The sequence below is a fragment of the Emydura macquarii genome, unplaced genomic scaffold (assembly GCF_026122565.2).
Source record: "Emydura macquarii macquarii isolate MOO-44397 ecotype Brisbane River unplaced genomic scaffold, CSIRO-AGI_Emac_v2 contig_2768, whole genome shotgun sequence".
Classification (NCBI taxonomy): domain Eukaryota; kingdom Metazoa; phylum Chordata; order Testudines; family Chelidae; genus Emydura; species Emydura macquarii.
Genome location: NW_027132905.1, coordinates 49018192 through 49033683, shown reverse-complemented (window position 1 = coordinate 49033683; position 15492 = coordinate 49018192). Strand labels below are relative to the sequence as shown.

At 49.1% G+C, this 15492-nt stretch overlaps 2 protein-coding genes across 2 annotated transcripts; both read right to left on the bottom strand.

Annotated features, from left to right (window-relative positions):
- Window positions 1-3949: 3949 nt before the first annotated feature.
- LOC137165405 (group IIE secretory phospholipase A2-like) lies at window positions 3950-7247 on the bottom strand. The gene is made up of 3 exons (XM_067566663.1): window positions 7144-7247; window positions 5319-5425; window positions 3950-4092 (listed from the first exon to the last, which is right to left on the bottom strand). Exons 1-3 carry the CDS (start codon window positions 7245-7247, stop codon window positions 3950-3952), a joined length of 354 nt encoding a protein of 117 aa, XP_067422764.1.
- A 2978-nt stretch (window positions 7248-10225) lies between these two features.
- On the bottom strand, window positions 10226-12420 carry LOC137165968 (group IID secretory phospholipase A2-like). Its single transcript, XM_067567518.1, has 4 exons — window positions 12381-12420; window positions 11600-11744; window positions 10946-11052; window positions 10226-10368 (listed from the first exon to the last, which is right to left on the bottom strand). Exons 1-4 carry the CDS (start codon window positions 12418-12420, stop codon window positions 10226-10228), a joined length of 435 nt encoding a protein of 144 aa, XP_067423619.1.
- Window positions 12421-15492: the final 3072 nt, after the last annotated feature.

Below are 15492 nucleotides of genomic sequence, written 5' to 3'. Positions count from 1 at the left end.
TTTCATGCTTGCTCCAATTTAACTAATGTTTAAGCATTCCCTGAACCTTGTTTCATCATCCACACCAGTGCAACATAGGTATAAAATGCACCCTCATGGATTTGGTAGCTTTTAATACCCCTTTCACAGCAGTATAAATTACCTGAAGACATGCAGGGCAATAGAGAATCAGGTCCCGTAAGTCTTTCAGCCTCTCTTTATAAGCCAGTCCCTCTGACCCCTTCCCAGAATTGTTCTTTTAATTCCCTTCAGTCTTTCTATATCTCTGTGGTCTCCAAGTGCGCAGAAGTGGCTGCAGTTTTCTACGTGCAATTTAACGAGGGTCACAGAGAGAGGGACAATCAGTGGTACAATACTAATCTCATGAGAACCAAGAAATAAAACAAACCAACGCTTTCCTCGCAAGGATGCGTCCCTTAGTGGTATTGTCTGAGTACAAGCTTTGGCCAGGAAGTGTACTCTACTCAAGACAAGAAAGAATTGAAGTTAATCACTTCAATGGAGGTCACACCCTGATTCTAAATATTTTATATTTGCTTATTTGGTGTCAGTGAATTTGCGCTTTTGATGACAGATTTCCAGTGTGCACTAGAATCTCGCTACTCCACCTTGCACTCCTTACACACCTTGTAATTTACCTTCCCAAAATGGTGGTCTCTCCTTGCCTCTCAAAGATTCAGTAGCAGAGCACAGGATGTAGCAATCTCATTCCCCGCTGCATTTTTAACACACAGACGCTACTGTGTCCAGGTACCATGGCCCAGATTTGCAACGGTATTAGACTCTGTGGAAGAACCCAAACTCAGGGGTCCTTATTTACAAGTCCATTGCTCAGCGGATAATCCAGAATTAGCCAAACAACAGATTAGCAAAGTCAGATTTTATTCTTTACGTAAAGAAGGTGGTCCCTTCAAATGTAAGGAACGACTGCTTAAAACTAAATTCTAACAGCTTCTATAGTTGCACACAAATCTTTATACGTCACAGCTTCCATGGTCATACACACTAAAAAAACTAGCCCTCCAGGAATTTTCCCAGCAGAGCATTTTCAACTTTCCTTATCTAAGTGACAAGGTCTTTCTCTGCATTCCATCCCTGCTGGCGTCTAGGTTCCATAACTATCTTGTTAACCCTTAACATTCTCAGATTTAAACTTCTGCTAGAAAGGCCCTTTCCATCTCAGGCTTTTGCAGCCATTTCTAAAAATCAGTTCTCAGCAGAAACAGAGACCCCATCTTCTTTTCCCTTCACAACTCCCAAGTTCCACTGAAGTTAAGAGCTACCTTTGAGGATCTGGGTCCATATTACTAAGACCTTGTTGTTTCCGTATGTCCACATTTTGTTTACCAGTATGTTATGAAGCATCAAATGAGACTACTTGTGTGCAAAGTTACTCACATGTGCAAGTGTTTACAGGTTTGGGCTTTAAACCAACAATATTATTGCCATGAAACTGAACAAAAAAGCTGTCAGTGAAAGCCTGGTTTAGGGCTTTGAACATACGCTGGCTGCAGTGTTAAGATCCCAAATGCTATAGCCATTGTACTAATGCAGGAAGAGCTGAAACTGATTCAGTTTTGCTCTCTGTCCTAAGTAAAATGTACAAAAGTCACAAGCAACTTAAAAGGGTGAGAAAAGTGATCTGCATGACATTTGACCTCAGTCCGCTCCCAAAAGAAAGGCATCTAGAATAAAACCCTAGAGAGAGTTACCCAAATGAATGCAACTATTCTCCATCATGAATTCAGTGGAGATTTTACTTCTGAGTGCCCCACACTTAAGAAACCCCCGAGACAATTTCTCAAGTATTTCATTCATCATTCCACGCTCCCCCTCTTACAAGCTTTGTTAGCTGAAACGAGCCCATAATGCACTCACCCGTTGCTAGTAAAATGTTCGTAATGCAGCTGTTTTGTTAGATTATTAACTCCCCAGCAAACAGCATTTTCACAATCTAGTTCATCACTTTACATCCCAGCTCAACAGTGTTAACCTGGGTCCTTAGGGGTTAGGCAACGTGTCAAAATAAATAATGCGATCATTTCATGTGTGTGTACATTGAGGGCACATGAACACCTGGGAGGAGATGATGTTATCCTGTCAAGTCTCTGATTAGCTAAAGGAATAATTTGAAGAATTCAATTTAAGAATTTCAAGGGAATTTTTAGAGGAAGTACGTTTCTAGCTCTCATGGCTGGAACCATGAACCCTAAAAGCTCAAAAACCAGAAGGGCAATCAAAAAGGCCCCAATTTTATTATTTTAAAAATCTCTTGATGGTGATGCTAGTCTCATGACTGTGGGGGCCTGGCTCCCTCTATCCGAGTGCTTGGGAATCACGCTGGCGATGTTGAATGGGGATGTCTGGGCCATGAAAAAGGCTTGCTTTTAAAAGTGAGTTAGTTCAGCAGAGTTAGTCTTGTGGGGCAGCCCAGGCGAGCAGCCAGCCAGCTGCCACAGTTGGGAAGGTGTTAAACTGTGTCCACGTGCGTGTGAAAGGAGAGTGCCAATCATGTTAAGCTAACTCCAGTGAGCTAATGCACTAGTAAAGAGCACTTTTTTCCTTTCCTGGAGCCAGGGCCAATGAACTGGATGTGACTGAGGTATCCAAATGCCATTTAAGTCTTTGCATAAAACGTTTCAGCACATGAAATCACCCTGTAGAAATGTTGACTCACCCCTGGCAGGCCTCCTGGTGGCTGGGGGAGGCAGAGCAGCTGCTCCTTCTCTAGCGCACTCTGCCAGCTGCTCTGGTTCTCTGGTGGCTTGCCTCTTTTTGTGACTGGGCCCTCTGGCCAGGTCACGCTTTCGTCTCCAACTCCTTTCAGGGTGCGCCACTCCCAAATTCACATCAAACCATATGCACATTCCAGCCCCTCTTCCTAGGCTTTACTAAGACCCAGGGGGTTCTCACCTGGGATCTTCAGTGTCGCTCATGCAAAGAAAGCTCAAGTATTTCTAGTCCCACTCCACTCCCGGTACTTTCCCACAGCCTGTCTTGGGCTCACCGTGGTGAGAAACCCTCATCTCCTGCTCTTATTTCAGCACATGGCCTCCAGGCTTCCTGCTGGCTGAGACATCTCTAGTGCTGGCTCCAAGCCTTTAACCCGTGAGAGGAAGCTACCTCTCACCTGGTCTCCTTTGCTCCCCCCGCCCTTTGCTCCTTCCTTTATGAAGACTCTGCTCCTCCCCAGCTGGGTTTGAGCCCCTGATATGCCTAACACCCTCCAGGTGCTGCCCAGAGGGTTCAGGCTCCTGTTAAGCCCTGGTTAATTGCAGGGGGAGGGGTTATACATTCAGTCACACTCCAGCACACAGTTAATCTCCCCCTTTAAGACCAGTTTGTACATTCAGTTTGGGCCTGCGCCACTGATTTAGACACACGTCAGCTCAGGTATTCTGGTGCAGCAGCTTGTCTCGCTTTCCCGTTGCAAACCTGCTCTGTCTCTGACTAGCCTTTCTCCTGCCGGGCTTAACTAAGACTTGGCGCTAAAACCCAGCCTCACTGAGGAGGTGGGCCGTGCTGACTGGTAACGTCGCCATTGGAGAAGGGAGAGGGAGAGGCAGCGCAGCGAGGTATAACAGGACACAAGCGCCTGTACCCAGGCTAAGGTTTATCTCAGAGATTCCCGCCACAGGTAAATCACACAACCTGGCCCAAGCCTGTATGCAGAGCTGCGGGAATTTCACGCCGGTTCTCAGACGCTGAAAACACAATGGTTGCAGTTGAGAAGCTGGCTTTTATTTTTATTAGTAGGAACAGGTTTTCCCTGGACTTACAGGGCCTGGTCTAAAATCCACTGAAGGTGAGGGAAAGGCTCCCGTTGACTTCCCTGAACTTTGGCTCAGAACCCCGCTGAGAAATGCTGTGAGGTCTTGCCAAAAAAGGAGCGGAGAACTGTTAAACAGCACCTACCCTTGGAACGAGGCAGGGCTGGAGTTGTAGGAGCCTAACAGGGGGGAGAGGCTCCCTTGCACAACATATTTGGGTAATAGAGATATTTTCTGTGGTAGGTACGGGCAGCCTTTTGGAAACACACAGCAGCAGCCTTGTCACATTCACAGATCAGCTTCTGGCAGAGGGTTTTCCCACCTGAAAAATAAAACAGCAGGGAATCACAAGACCAGGACAGTAGAGCCAGGGGGAATTAGCTTGAATCAACTGCTGTAGCATATGCGGATGCTTTCATAGTTTGCTTGAAGACTGCAGTCAAGCCAGTGGAGATGTGGGAAAGTCACTTGGGCCCTGTCCAAAGCCCATTGTAGTCCATGGGAACCTTTCCACAGGCTGCAGTGGGTTTTGGACCAGCCCCTCGCCTCCAGTCCTATGACTTCTTTACAGAGGTTTCTGTGATATATGGTGCACAGAGCTTATTACCAAACAAGAAAATCACAGATCCATAGCTAGATGCTGGAGGCCTGCAGTGAACATCTCTCTCCCTTTTATATTTGTTTTGAAAATGCTGCTGGGGGGAAGATTGGAAGAAGAAGAGCTGGTCCGGAGCACCCCACTCTGTGCTGGGTGCAAAGCTGCTGGGCACACGCGGTGCCTAGGAAGATGCTTCGTTCCATTCTTGCCCAGAGGATGAAATTCCCCCTGGTGCAGAAGGCTGGCACGTATCCTATGCATCAGCTTAGTCCCATGCCAGACCTTGAAATAACTTAAGCCGTGCCTTGGTCTCAGACTGGAGCCCTGCACGGAGGGGAATCTCACCCCAATGCACTATCGAGCACAAGGCTGGTGTTTAGATTCTGCTCCCTGTCCTGGATTCCCAGGCACCCAGGCACATCTGAATCTCCTGGGTGAGTGCCTCCTGGCACTAGAAAATAGCATATGAGTATCAGGCAAGGAATCACCCTGCATGTGACACAGCGAGGGAGAGCATAGACTGCCTGTTTGCCAACTTCTCTGAGTCCCTCTAGATGACGTGTTCCCTCTGGCGCTGCAGGGTCCTGGGACTGTACTCAGCTCAGGGTGAGATTCACCACCAAGGCGTGGGGCCACCAAAAAGGCCTTTGCTCCCCTTCACTTTTTAAAATAGGGCATTAGTGAGGCATAAATGGCGAGTCCTTGTCCTGACCCCTCTGTGCAGGGGGAGTTTTACCCATAGGGAAGCTTGTCTCACTTAACCAATCACCTGAATAATAATCATAACCAGGAGTTGTACAGCCTGTTCCCTATTTCAAGCACCTTCCCGTTGTTAGCCAGTTGAATAGCATTTTCCAGCCTGCTGGTCTACGGGCTGCTCGGGCAAAGTCCCAGAGATTGCCTGTCCAGACAGAGGGTGAAGCCATTCCGGTCCCTACGGTCTCACTTACTGCAGGCTATGCTGCCCCACTGGATGGAGTAAGAATAGAATTCCATTTTGGGATGGCAGCCACGTGTAGTCATCTTCCCGTAGCAGCAGTCGTGAGCATGACAGCACCTTGTATGAACAGAGTCGGCATTAGTACAGCGCTGGGGGCGGCAGGGAAAATATTACTAGTTGTTTGCATTACGGCAGCACTCGGGGTCCCTAAATGAGATCAGAACCACTAGGTGCTATACGCACAAGACCAAGACCTGCCCCTACGGGCTCCAGCGTACATCTTCCAAACAGAGCATCCTAGCTATTTTCATTCAGGGCCTCCAGTGAAAGTGGAGTTAACACACGGCCTTGCCAGTCACCTTCGACAAAGCTCCAGCCAAGGGCATGATTAAATGTGACTCACATTTGCCTGACAAGGATGCAGAATTTGTCTAGATCCATTTCCTGTTTCTCTGCTGTAACTAACATCTAGTAGCTGAGTCATTAGCCCAAAGTTCTCTGGAGTGATTTGAGAGCTAGCCTGAGGCCTCCGCTTTTTTATGCATGCTGGTGTGATCAGTGCAGACAGCAGAGCAGGTAGCGCTGAAAGAGAAGCTCAGTCGCTTGCTGGAGGATGGCCTGTTTGCGCAAAGTGCATCTCCTTGGGCCTCCCCAGCTGTAGTCGACAAGCCACAGACAGTTCAAGCTAGCTAGCAACTGCCCCTCCTCGCAGATCACATAAAAGGGATAAAGTGTCAGAAGTAAAATATTTGAGTCATTTTGCTTCGGTACCTGGATACCATCAGATTAAAGAGGCCGTTGAGGACTGAGGAAAAAACTGCCTTTGTGACCTGTTTCAATTCTGCCTTTCAGACTCACGAATGCCCCAGGGACTTCAGAGAGTAGTACCTGACCTCACCCATGTTTTGAGAACTGAAGATCTCCTCCCCTACTGAGGGCTGGTCTACACTGGAGAGTTTTGTTGGCAAAAGAATTAGATGACGTCATGTGAGAAACATCTGGTAGGAGTGAAAAGGACCTCAGAGCTGTTTAAGGAGCCATGGTTTAAATTTGCACTAAACTAATACCGGTTTGCGAGGATTTGCATCACCTTCCTTGGACACATAGTCAGCGAAGACCAACAAGACTGGGGTATGAAGACACCTTTTGTTGTCTTTGCATATGCCACTTGCTGGCACTCAACTATCCCTTATTCTTTGTATGTGATTAGTTTTGGACTCCACAAACCCATGCTTCCCTCAGATTTAATGTGCACCTACATAGCTGAGAGACATGGCAGAGTCTTGTATCAGTGATAGCAATCCAGAAGGTGGAAGAACAGATGACCCAGAAGCAGGTTTTGGAGCCAACCTCCTCTTGCAGTTCCAGGATTCCCTTGAAAAACCCTCTTCCCTGAATGCCTGGCATTCCATTGGTTTTTTTAAAGCAAATGCCATTAGTTTAACATCCGCTGACAGCTTAGTCGGGGATCATCACACCCTGACTGACGGCTACTGAACTATTTAGATCCTCAACACCACAGTGATGCTTTGTGGGTATCTAGCACTTTTCACCCAAGCATCTCAAAGCTCTTCAGAAGAGTGGACATGCAGTAACCTCATTTTTCCCATGGGCAGGTGGAAGAACTGAGAGGTTAAGTGACACAATTTCATGTGGGTAGAACCCAGCTTTTCTGATTCCCAGTCTTTTGTTCTGACGTCTTGTCCACGTTGCATCCCTCACTAACAAATCAAGGGGCATGCTGAAAATTCCTGTGCTGGGGGCAAGGAGGGCAACACAGGTGCTGAGCTGTGGTAGCACTTCCCATCGACCGTAGCTCCTGTGCTCTGACTTACCAGTCAGTCTCATCTAGTGGCTGTTTGGATCCTCCCAGTCCACAGTAGCATCCATAACCGTTGTAATTCAGCAGTGCGATTTTCCCGGTCATCTGCCTAGTCATGTCCGCAAACTGAATCAGGTTACTGCACGCTGAGGGCAGGACTGTAATCAAAGAGCTGGGGATAATTAAATTCTGTCTAAAGGAAGATTGGAGAAAAAAAAAACACCTCCCACTTCTCATGTCAGTCCCTACTGCATCCCCCTCCCGCCTCGCTGATCATGCTGCAGACGGGGATAGTGTGTGTGTGGAGAGCTCTATCCACCTGGAACGCAGGGCTCTCATCATGAATCTCTCCCATGAATCGCGCCCCTCCTCTTGACGGCTGAGTCCTCGTATCATCGACTCAGGTTAGTAACCACTGGCCCTCTCCTTTCCACACCAGCTGGTCCGGGGATGCCGGGTCCTCCACAGAATTAAGAAAGACTCGAAGATGAGACCAATTGCCTGACTTGATGCAGATAAAGTTAATTGTGCCTAAATTTGAAGCCCTCCCCATTGTGCTGCGCTCAGTACGTACGCCACGTCGCTCCCAAACTAAGTGTGCAAGAGAGACAAAGGAGGAACCAGAGGCACAGGACGGATGTCAGTGGCAGAGCCAGCAACAGAACCCAGGTCACTCGGGTTCCCGCGCAGGGCTCCATCCACTAGACCTGTAGGGTGCAAACTTTTCCAGCCGCGCGCCCCTTCCCATTCACAGAATTTGTCGCCTCCCTCCCCCCATTACTTTTAATCGGAAGTACTTCTTTACCTCTGCACTGTTGCTAGTGGCTGGGCTGCCTTCAGAGCTGGGCAACCAGAGAGCTGCGGCTTCTGGCTGGGGCGTTCACATTATTTGCAGAACAGGCGGGTGATTTTTAAAAAATCCTACTCCCGTCCCGCCCCGCAATACCCACTCTATTTTTATCCCGCTCGTGCTATTATGGCAGCAGGTCCTGTGGGACCCACTGGCTCCCAGTTTCTTTGCACCCCCGCACCAGAGAACCTCTTGCGTGCCCCCCCCCCCGGGGGACGCCCCCCCAGTTTGTGCACCACTGCACCAGACTACTCTGTCTCAAGCAATTCATTAAGGCTTTTTATGACTGCAGCTGCTTTGTCAGAGTTTCCAAAAAAAAATAAATCAGGAGAAATTAAAAATATGCCACAGGCCTGGTTATTTACTTACAGCACAGGAAAAGTAAAGGGATGCCAGGCAAACGCTTCATTTCAACTGAGAGAGGCTAGAGAAGAAAATAACTGTCCAGCAAAGAGACGCCAGCATGCAGCATACAGCACTGACTGCACCTTTATTGCTGTTGGTTATATGGCCATTCCATGGCTCCACTCCGCCTTATTCAATTAAAGAAAGAAAGGCTGTACCAATATTGACAATTCTCACCAAAATGTGTGTGTTCTTTGGCTGTGTGTCCGGGATTCCCAGGCACTGTTGCCATAAGGGTTTAGGCCCAGATGCTCAAAGGTAATTAGGTGCCTACCTCCCATGAGAGGGCCAATGGGATGTGAGAGCCTCATTACGAAATGCAAAACTACTTGGCAGTCAAAGTTTTTCCCCAATTTGAGGCTCAAAAAAGGGACCTATTTTCACATAATGGTCTGCAAAACATAAAGCAAAACGGGTGCTTTGTCCTAGGATCAACCTGTGTGACTTTGTGACTTAAAATGTTCCCACAGGCCAGATTTTCAAACTTCAGTGCCTGAGTTGTGCAGGCAAGATATACCTGGGCCAAAGCACAAGGCAGTGTGCCAAAGCTGGCGTGGCCATACCCAAAACGGGCCTGAATGCCTTCAGCACGCGTCCTGATGAACACAAACACCCGAACCTTTTGCACTCACAGCCCCCTGTTTTGTACATGCTCCAGGACGCGGGAGCTTTTATTCCCAGAACAGTTTCTCTGTGGGTTTGGGGAACATATTAAGCAGTATCTGCTCTTCGTTTATTATCTGCCTGCCCAGGGTAAAAACTGAGCCTCTCTCTATGTGAGGCCTTGCTTGAAGCGTTTCCAGAGAGGAGGGCTGACGCCAGGTATAGACGTCAGGCAGCCCTGTGCTTTCCATTCCAGAGTGTCTTCGCCCCAGTGGTTCCCAACAATGCTTGTAAATGAAAGTAAGAGAGGGCCAGGACACAGCCCTGTGTAGTGCTGCTTTGTGATTAATATAGAAGAAGCCTTCACAGCAACACTCAATCAGAGCAGTGCCCCATTGTGCTAGGTGCTGTACAAACTCTGCTCTACAAAAATAGAAGGGGGGGGGGGCAAACAAGATCAGTTCAATGGACTGTCCCTGCTGCACAATAAGGTGTCCTGCTCACCTTTATTTAGAAGCAAAGGAAAGGAAACAGCACGGCAACTAAAGGAAATGAATTTGTAATCAGAACATTAAACAATGGGGAGCTAATGCCAGCAATCCTGGGAGAATCTCTTTTCAACCAAATGGTCCCCATTCACCATTTTTAGTACCATATTATTATTTATATCATAGTAGCACCTATGGGACAAACTAAAATCAAAGCCCTTTTGTGCTAGGGGCTGTATAGACACACAGGAAGAGACAGCCCCTTACACTCTACATACACAGACAAAGGAAGAACTATTATCCCCATTTTACAGATGGAGAAACTGAGGCATAGAGTGATTAGGACCTAGATTCTTAAAGTTACTTAGGCGCCTAACTCTCATAGATTTCAATGGGCATTAGGTGCCTAAGTATCTTTAAAAATCTGCACTTATTCAAGGTCACATGACATCAGTGCCAGAGCCAGGAATTGAACCCAGTCCAGTGTCTCAACCATCCTTCCTATATTGGCTACTGGCCGTCTGACATGGTGATCTGCTAGTCTGGTGTGAGCCACTTGCAGTAGGTCTGATGGACTATTTAAAAGCAGTTCCCTCAAATTTCTCTCATCAACTCTATAGAAAAGCACTCAGGGGTCACAGTCCATTCTTCAGTCCCACTCTTGGCTGATTGGTCCTGGGGAAACAGCATCTGCGAACTCTGATCAGCTGGGTGGTCAGTAAAATGATGGGTTGGGGACAGGGAGACCCCTAGCACGTGGGTGTGAATCCGGTGCACTTGTTGTCTCGGTAGCGAATGTAGCGTCTGTTGAATGTCTCCAGGTTTCTCTCCAGGCAGAGAGCAGTGCTCTTGTCACAGTCACAGACCTGTTCTTCACACCAGCTCCCCAAAGCTGCCAAGACAGAGAGAGAAGCACGTTTTTCATGGGACAATCACTGCGATGAGGAGGAAGGTGACTCGTTCTCACGGCTTGGTTCCCTGCTGGCCCTGTGCCTTGCGGAGTGACTTACGCTGGGGCTGTGCGAGCGCAAACGCGTCTGACGCACTGCCACAGCGCTGACGGCAAGTAACATCTGACAGAAGCTCAGGTTTTAAGATCTCTTCCAAACACCCCTATACAGTCAACGGCATGGACCTCAATTTATCTGTATCAGCCGGACGAGTGGCCAAAGTCATTGGGTCAGAAGCTGAACCAGGGCCTTCAGGGAATCAAGGCGTGGCAACTCTAATACTTCCGGGACATTCACTTTTTTGGTCAATGACACACGGCAAAACAGCCAGGGTCCTTCCAGTGACCCTCAGGATGCCCTTCCCCCCTTCTCTTCTGTTTTCTGGATCAATGATAAGGCAGAACCTTTGGCCATGTGGAAGGAGGACACAGAGTGAGCAAGGCAAAGAACCAAACCAGTCAGCTGCTTAGTGAGTAGACGCAAAGCAAATCCCAACCTGACTCAGGGGAGAGAACTCACCACAGAGGATGTTCCCGTCCTTGTAGGTGTAACTATACCGCTGTCTCTTCCAGGAGCAGCCGCTAGGTTTTAGCCTCTCATAACAGCAGTGATGACCTCTGCAGCACCTCCAGGGAGAAGGAAGGAAGGATAGAGGCACACATCAGAGGTCAGCTTACAAAGAAAGAGACTAGCCTCCAGGAGAGCAGATCTTTTCTACACAAGCATGTCTGGCCATTGCCTGAGCATTCGTTGGATTTCCTGTACATATCCAGTACATTCACACTGATAGCTGTATTTGTTCATGTCTGAACCAGGGCCATGTCTGACTAGAACAAAGGACACCCCACCAGAAATGCCCCGGAGAGTAGTTGGCAGAAACTGAGCTTGCTGTAGAAGCCATTGAGCATCTTAAGAGACTTTCCATCCCTTCAGTCTCCTGCAAAGCACCCTGGCTCGTAACCTCTCCTGCACTTTATAGGGCTATTTAAGAAGCAGCCTTTTTCTCTCCATGACAGGCTATGGGGGAATTTTTCCCTTATGAATCCTGGGGCTCGACTGGCTCAGGGCGTTTTGTTTGGTTGGGGTTTTGCACAAATGCCTTTGGCCAGTCCCGTGGGAATGACAGTGCTGCTTGAAGAGCGAGATACGTTTAAAAGTCTGGTGGCAACTTACCAATCTGTCGCATCCTTCGGCTCCCCTCTGCCATCAGACCCGCAGTAGCAGCCGTACCCATAATAACTCAGGATGGCGCTTTTGCTCGTTACTTGATTAATCATCTTTCGAAATTCCAGAAGACTCCCCTGTGCCTCAGCCAGACCTGCAAGCCAGCAAGCGTGTTAGGAAGGATGGTGTCCTCTAGCGGAAACATCGCTTGCCCCACTCCTGTTGTCGTTAACGCACGTGGTGGGCACACTGCGTGGATTACAGAACCCTGGGCTGAATGCGGCGTTAATGTCACAGCCCTTTGCTAGGGGCACTGTGGAGTTGCACTGCTCTACCAGAGAGCTCAAGTCTTCTACTGGCGTGTTCCTTGCAAAGGGGATGCACCATCCTCATTCTGGCTTTTAGACGCTTCCCACAACTGCACCACTCTTGCTCTGGGGACTGGCGCAGGAGGAGGCAGGGCCAGGACACCAACTCCTCCCTACCCTGTTTCTCCCGCTTGTTCTCCTGTGGGAGAGCAGGAATGAAGAGCCCTTCTCTGGAGCAATGCAAGGGGGGCACCTTTAATGACGCCTCACTCAGGTGAGGCTCCTGCTCACCTCAAAGTGGGCCTTGCCCGGGTAAGGGCTGAGGAAACCTGGTGTCCAAATGCCAAGCTGTGGCCTGGGCGGGCCAAGCACTGGGTCTCGCTTGTGCTCCCCTGACGCCGGGGATTCTGCTCTGAGGGGCACGTGCTAGTTACAGAGCACAGCGATGACATAGCTAGGGAGTCACTAGTCTGTGTACTTACTGCAGGCGACCAGCAAGGTGACTGCGAAGAGATTCCTCATCCTTGTGCCGGGCCTGGGAGAAGACACCCGGACACCCTGCTCTTTCACGCAGGCAATGAACGAGCCCTGGATGTGCTGCGGGCAGCTGGCAGCTGCAAAGGAAGCTGTTGAGAGAACGGAGAGGCAAGTCCGAACTTGTGGAGCACGAGACCAGTCGTCACAATGCGTCAAAGCCCTGGCCGGGACAGTAAGGAGACACAACGGACTGATCCCTTACAATGACACGAGCTGGCCACACTGGTTCTCTCCACGTCTCCCTCTGCTTGAGTCACTGTACGGGCTGGCAGAGAGCTAAACTCACATCAGCGCTGAATTGAAGGAGGCTGAGTCCCCGCTCAGAACCTGGCGCGGTTTGACCCTGCATCCCCCCCCAGCTCTGTTGGTGTCCAGGGCAAAACTTCCCTTGACGTGTGGAGTCAGGATTTCATCCCAGGAGTCTAACGTTATTTTACTTCTTTAGCTGAATTCCCCTGTCATAATAGGGGACATGGGACACAGGGGAAGCAAGGGTCATGACCTCTTTCCCACTCCATGTGGAGTCAGCATGTACTCAGCCATATGGTCTCTCTGTCATTCGCAGGTCACGCTGAAGGAGGAGGGGCTCTTAAATAAGACAACCTGCAAGTGAGATAAGCTGAGCTCTGCTCTGTCCGGCTGAGGCAGAGGACAGCTAGCATGGAGGGGGTGGCTGCACTGTAGCAGCAGGTATAAGTTTTAGCATGGGCAGACATACCCACGCTAGCTCTGGTTGAACGAGCATGCTAAAAATAGCAAGAGAGCTGCAGCTGCATGGAAGGTGGGACCCGTTCACTGCTATCGTGTCTGAACCCCTAGGGACATTGTTGGGGCAACTCGTCTGCTTCGCCGCCCGTGCAGCCGGGGCTACACGAATGTTTGTAGTGCTCTCTCTTTACCAGGGCTAGCACAGATACATCTACCTGAGCTGGAAGTTACACCTCCGGCTGCAGTGTAGACATGTTTTAGTGAACCCCAAGGCCCCAACTCCAATTTCAGCTGCAGTGGGGGGTAGGATGCACCCCCACAGGAAGTCTGTCCCGAGCACGGAGAACTAGAGGTCTGTTCTCCCGGCTGGTTACCAGTGTGATGGAATAACCCAGAATGACACACGAGCAGAAGCGACAGCTTGTCAGACAGAGCATCAGCCACTTGCTACCAGAATGCAAGAAAAAGGGCAGTAAATATTATCTATGGCACCACTCACCATCACATCTAACCACTTCCCAGGTAAATTAAATCAGCGTGGCCAGGTCCCTACCAGAGGCCATTCGCTTTTGTAAAGCACTCACCTCTTCCGGGCTTGGGAAAAACCTTGCAGCCTGAGTAACATCTGATGTGTGCCGGCCACTGGTTTCTCTTATAGTCTCCATTCTGTCCCTCCCACCGCTATCCCTGCCAGATGAAGCTTGTTCTCCAAGGTCCATCATCCAGGATGATCCAGATGAGTGGTTAGGTCTGAAATAGAAGGAGTCGCCTGTTTCCCTCTATTCTCTGGGTCCGAAGGACTCTTTCATTGTATTTAAGCAGGGATGAGCGATCAGACTTAAGCCCCCCAGTAGAACCTCTGGTCTGGTGATTTCACACTGCTCCTTTCTGAATACGTCCAGTGTGCTATGATCTCTCAAGCTGGAGCTCACACCCTTCTGGCAGAGTCTCTGCATTCTGATGCCAACTTGGCAAGAAATGATTTTTTTCCCCTTAGAACAATGAAGGACGATCACGGCCCCACTGAAGTTACTGGGAATTTTGCCATTGATGTCAACGGGGCCAAGATGTCGCCATGGGTCTTTAAGGGTGACAGGGTTCCAGGTTGTCCAAGGAAACAGTAAAAGACCAGGGCCAGCATCCTGGCTACCCTACGGAAGTTTGGCCTACATGCGAACTGCAGGTTCAGGAGCACCTGTGAGGTTGATGTTTTACCCCAGATAAATGTTGGTAATACCACACCCAGAGGCCAAAATGAGAAGGGGATTAGCACAGAAAAATACCCTCCCCTGCGGTTATTCCAAACCAGTTCTGTTTCTACAGAACCCAGCACAGTATAATCCGGGGCCTAGGTCCTCAAAATATTTAGGTGCCTAACTCCCATTGATTTTAGTGGGAGGTAGGTGTCTAAATACCTTTACGGTGGCAAGCCCTGGTCCATGACTCGGGTTCCTAGAGGTTACAGCAATACAAGATTTCGCACCTTTATATGGAGTTATCGTCAACCTTGTCACGCCCAAATTCTGAGTGGGTTTTCGTCATCAGTTTCCACACCTATTACAGCTACTGGTTTGTCACCCTGAATGCACTAAATCAAGGGGCACAGCAATGGAGCCCACAGTCTGGGGTGGAGATTCCTCTGTTAATTGACTATATTAAGCCCAGGTGCACAGACAGTACGTGCATGCCGACAAACTGTGATCAGAGGAATTGAGAAAGTAAGAATAGTCCGAGTCAGTATGTGTGTGTGCCAACAGCTATAAGCTCTGGAACAAACACCCGTCCCCTTACGTCCTGATTTACTTCCATCACACCACAGGTGTGCTGCGCGGGGTCAGTGATCCCTTCATACTGAGTTCTACAGGTCGCTCAGCTCCAGCGAATCTCAACAATGCTTGTAACCGAGGCTAAGGGGGGACTTAAAGCCTGGGTTTGGTTATAACTCGATGGAAATGGTCTACTTTTAATGCACTTAGGGACAATTCCTGGTGCCACCCAATTCAATTGCTAAAACCCCATTGATGTCAGTGAGATGGGGCTCAGGTCACATTCTGGGCACAGCTGCCTGGCTGAAGGTTCCCGGAGGAGTGGAGAATGTGGGTGATTTGAGCTGTTTGGATCAGATCCAGATTTTTCTGCATCAGACATTGAGCAGATAGCTTTTAAAAAACAAACCACTGCTTGCTCTTTGGTCCTTCGGTACATGTATCGTGGGTGGGAGCTGCATTGTCTGGTATGGAACATGAAACAGCTATGACGTCAGCCTTGACGTCTGTGCGCTGCAAAGCACACTGGTGGCTTTCAGTAATTAAATGATAATAAGAATGGCACACGCATGCGTCACCCTAC